The sequence below is a fragment of the Tarenaya hassleriana genome, unplaced genomic scaffold (assembly GCF_000463585.1).
Source record: "Tarenaya hassleriana unplaced genomic scaffold, ASM46358v1 Cleome128, whole genome shotgun sequence".
Lineage (NCBI taxonomy): Eukaryota > Viridiplantae > Streptophyta > Magnoliopsida > Brassicales > Cleomaceae > Tarenaya > Tarenaya hassleriana.
In genome coordinates, this window is record NW_010963276.1 from 284,696 (window position 1) to 287,471 (window position 2,776).

Below are 2,776 nucleotides of genomic sequence, written 5' to 3' on the forward strand. Positions count from 1 at the left end.
ACAAGGTATAAGGAACATAAATATAATATTGTTGAGAATTTTACAAAACATTATAAGTAGGTTATAATAATACAAAACCACAAAAAATATCAAAATCCTTCATAAAAGACTATGAACACCTATGGAACACATATGAGAAGACTACTTTTACATGCAAAATTCGTAAGAATCCATTTTAACACTTCAATACAGTAACAAGGGGTTTATGTGGAACATGTAACCACATTCGTGACCACATTGGTATCGATTCAATTGAAAGAATCGACAAATTCGATCCTTGTGACCATGTGTGACCAACTTTGATCCCATGTGATCGAAAAAATATAGGACCCAATTTTGAAATTGCGCAATTTTTTGTGGGACCCAATGTCATTCAAATGTTCAGAAATGTTACGGTTGACAATTCAACTCTGGGACCCGTCATTTCATTAATTTTTTAAGGAAAATTTTTTTTTCCTCCAACATTTTAATGCCAAATTTTTTTCCCTCCAACACTTGTGGAACACATTTTATATCTAGATTTTGTTGACGATGTAATTAAAGAAGTTCAGACATATAATAAACAAAAATCCATAATTAAAAATTCATAACTTAGTGTTTTACAAAAAACATAGAAAGGTCATATTTAGGTGAAATAAAACATATTCAGTCCTACTTCTGCTGAACTTGGTCATTTGCAAATATGGAGGTTGCCAACTGCTCACGGATCATGGAGATGTTGGCATCACAAATCATTGGGCACAACGTCTGTTCTTTTCCAAGGCATATCGCATCGACATACTTCACAGCAAAAGCACCGCAGTCACAGCCGTTGGCATTCTCAGGTAGTCCCTCCACATACTCAATCTCCAGTTCATCTCCATCAGAGAAAGAATCTGACCCAGCAAGGAGACCAACCTTGGAAATAAGATGACTTAGTTTCTGAACTACATTCTCCACATTGACCCTTAGTCTCGGTTGACAGTAAAAAACTTGGAGCAATTTCTCATTGAAATCCACATAATGGCGTTCCAATGGCAACTGATTTGATCGTCTGAAAGGGATGGAATGCTAAGTACACTTACAAAGCCATTGTAAGTGATCAACGGCGTTCCTGCACACCCAATTGGAAGTTTTCTTTTGAAGTACGACTCGAGATCTCCCAGAGTTGACAAGTCACCTGATTTTTCGCACCACTTGATGTACTCCGTGAAAATAGTGTCACAAACCATATCCTATATAGGTCACCGGATTGTTTATAACGCGGAGTCGTAACTCATACATTGCCTCCTCAATATGCTACAAAAAAAACAGCAACAACATATTTCAGAAGTCTGTACCATGTGACCAAATTTACATGGTACCATGTGACCGAATTACATCATACCATGTGATCAGGTGATACGGTACCATGTGACCAAGATACCAGTGACCTTGTTACGTAAGATAACTTAATGTAAACTTACAGTATCTGTGAGCCATACTCCCACTTGTAGAAGATCTTCCCAAAATTTTGACGTACGTATTCCATCCAATTTTGGCTTCCACAATCGTGTCTCTCGTGGCTTCTTCATAAACTCCCATAGAGCGTTGGCGAGTGGACCGGATGCTTCTAGAATTCCAGATTCCTGATCAGACCTCCACTCGGGTGGACACGCTCTAGATTCCATACAAATACCTTTTCTTCACTCGATGAAGGCAGAATTCCTTTCTCAGTTCCGACCGCAACAACGTCATCCTCAGAAGCTTCTTCCTCATCGTCGTCTTCCTCAGCAACATCCTCCTGGGCAGTGTTGCTTCGACCTCTGCCGCTGCCCCTACCTCTGCCTCTGCCTCTGCCTCGGCCTCTGCCTCTACCTCTACCTCTACTCTGCCTCGACCTCCTACAGCCTGGACCGAGTTCTTTTGGCCAGTGGACCAGTTGATATTGGTTCTACATAAGGGCTTCTTTTGGACGGCCCATCAATAAGCTTCCTTTTTGTTCTTTTCAACTGATGTGTATCAGAGGAGTCAACTGCTGGTGGAGGTTGATTGACTTCATGTTCAACAGGGGGGCAGACATATCTGGCTCTTCATTGGATTTAGCAGCTGATTCTTTGTCAGAAGATTCATCGGTTGTCTCATCCTCCTCGGTTCCCTCACCCTCTTCGCCATCGGCGTCATCCTCTTCAGAATCTTCATCGGTTGCCTCACCCTCATCACCATCGGCGTCATTCTCTTCTTCCGTGTTCTCATCGTCACCGCCAGCATCATCGTCACTATAATTTTCTTCAGCATCTTCTTCGGGGACATTTCCTGAACAAAAAACAAGATATACACAGATAAATTAAACCATGTGACCAAGTAAATATGGTCACATGGGACCAAGTAAATATGGTCCCATGTGACGAAATGACAAAGTTTGAATACTTACTTCCTGCTTCTTCGTCCATGGAAGAAAGATCAACCTCTTTAGGCGAAAGCTCTTTCTCCTTGCTCGATGCCTCTTTCTCCTTAGGAAACGGTTCTTTCTCCGTAACCAATGCCTCCTCGGCAGTTGTCTTCTCTTTTTCTGACTCCAATGGAGTCACATCTCTCGGTCTTAACTCAAAAACTCCAACATCTTGATAATAATATTCGTCGGTACCGACAGAACCTATCAAAGGACTTGTCGTAACTCTTTCTTTCGCAACAGGACTTTTTCTGAGGTTCTCTTGCACTGTGGACCTGGGCGTTGCTGTGGACCTGGGCGTGGATATGTCCTTATCTACCGATCTGCCACCGGGTTCTCCTGCACTGTGGGACTTGGGACAAATCC

General features: G+C 42.0%; 1 protein-coding gene across 1 annotated transcript; it reads right to left on the reverse strand.

Moving 5' to 3' along the window:
• Positions 1–627: 627 nt before the first annotated feature.
• On the reverse strand, positions 628–2,621 carry LOC104807142 (pheromone-processing carboxypeptidase KEX1-like). The gene is made up of 3 exons (XM_010532263.1): positions 2,393–2,621; positions 1,446–2,274; positions 628–1,278 (listed from the first exon to the last, which is right to left on the reverse strand). Exons 1-2 carry the CDS (start codon positions 2,409–2,411, stop codon positions 1,967–1,969), a joined length of 327 nt encoding a protein of 108 aa, XP_010530565.1. The 5' UTR covers positions 2,412–2,621; the 3' UTR covers positions 628–1,278; positions 1,446–1,966.
• Between the last annotated feature and the right edge of the window lie 155 nt (positions 2,622–2,776).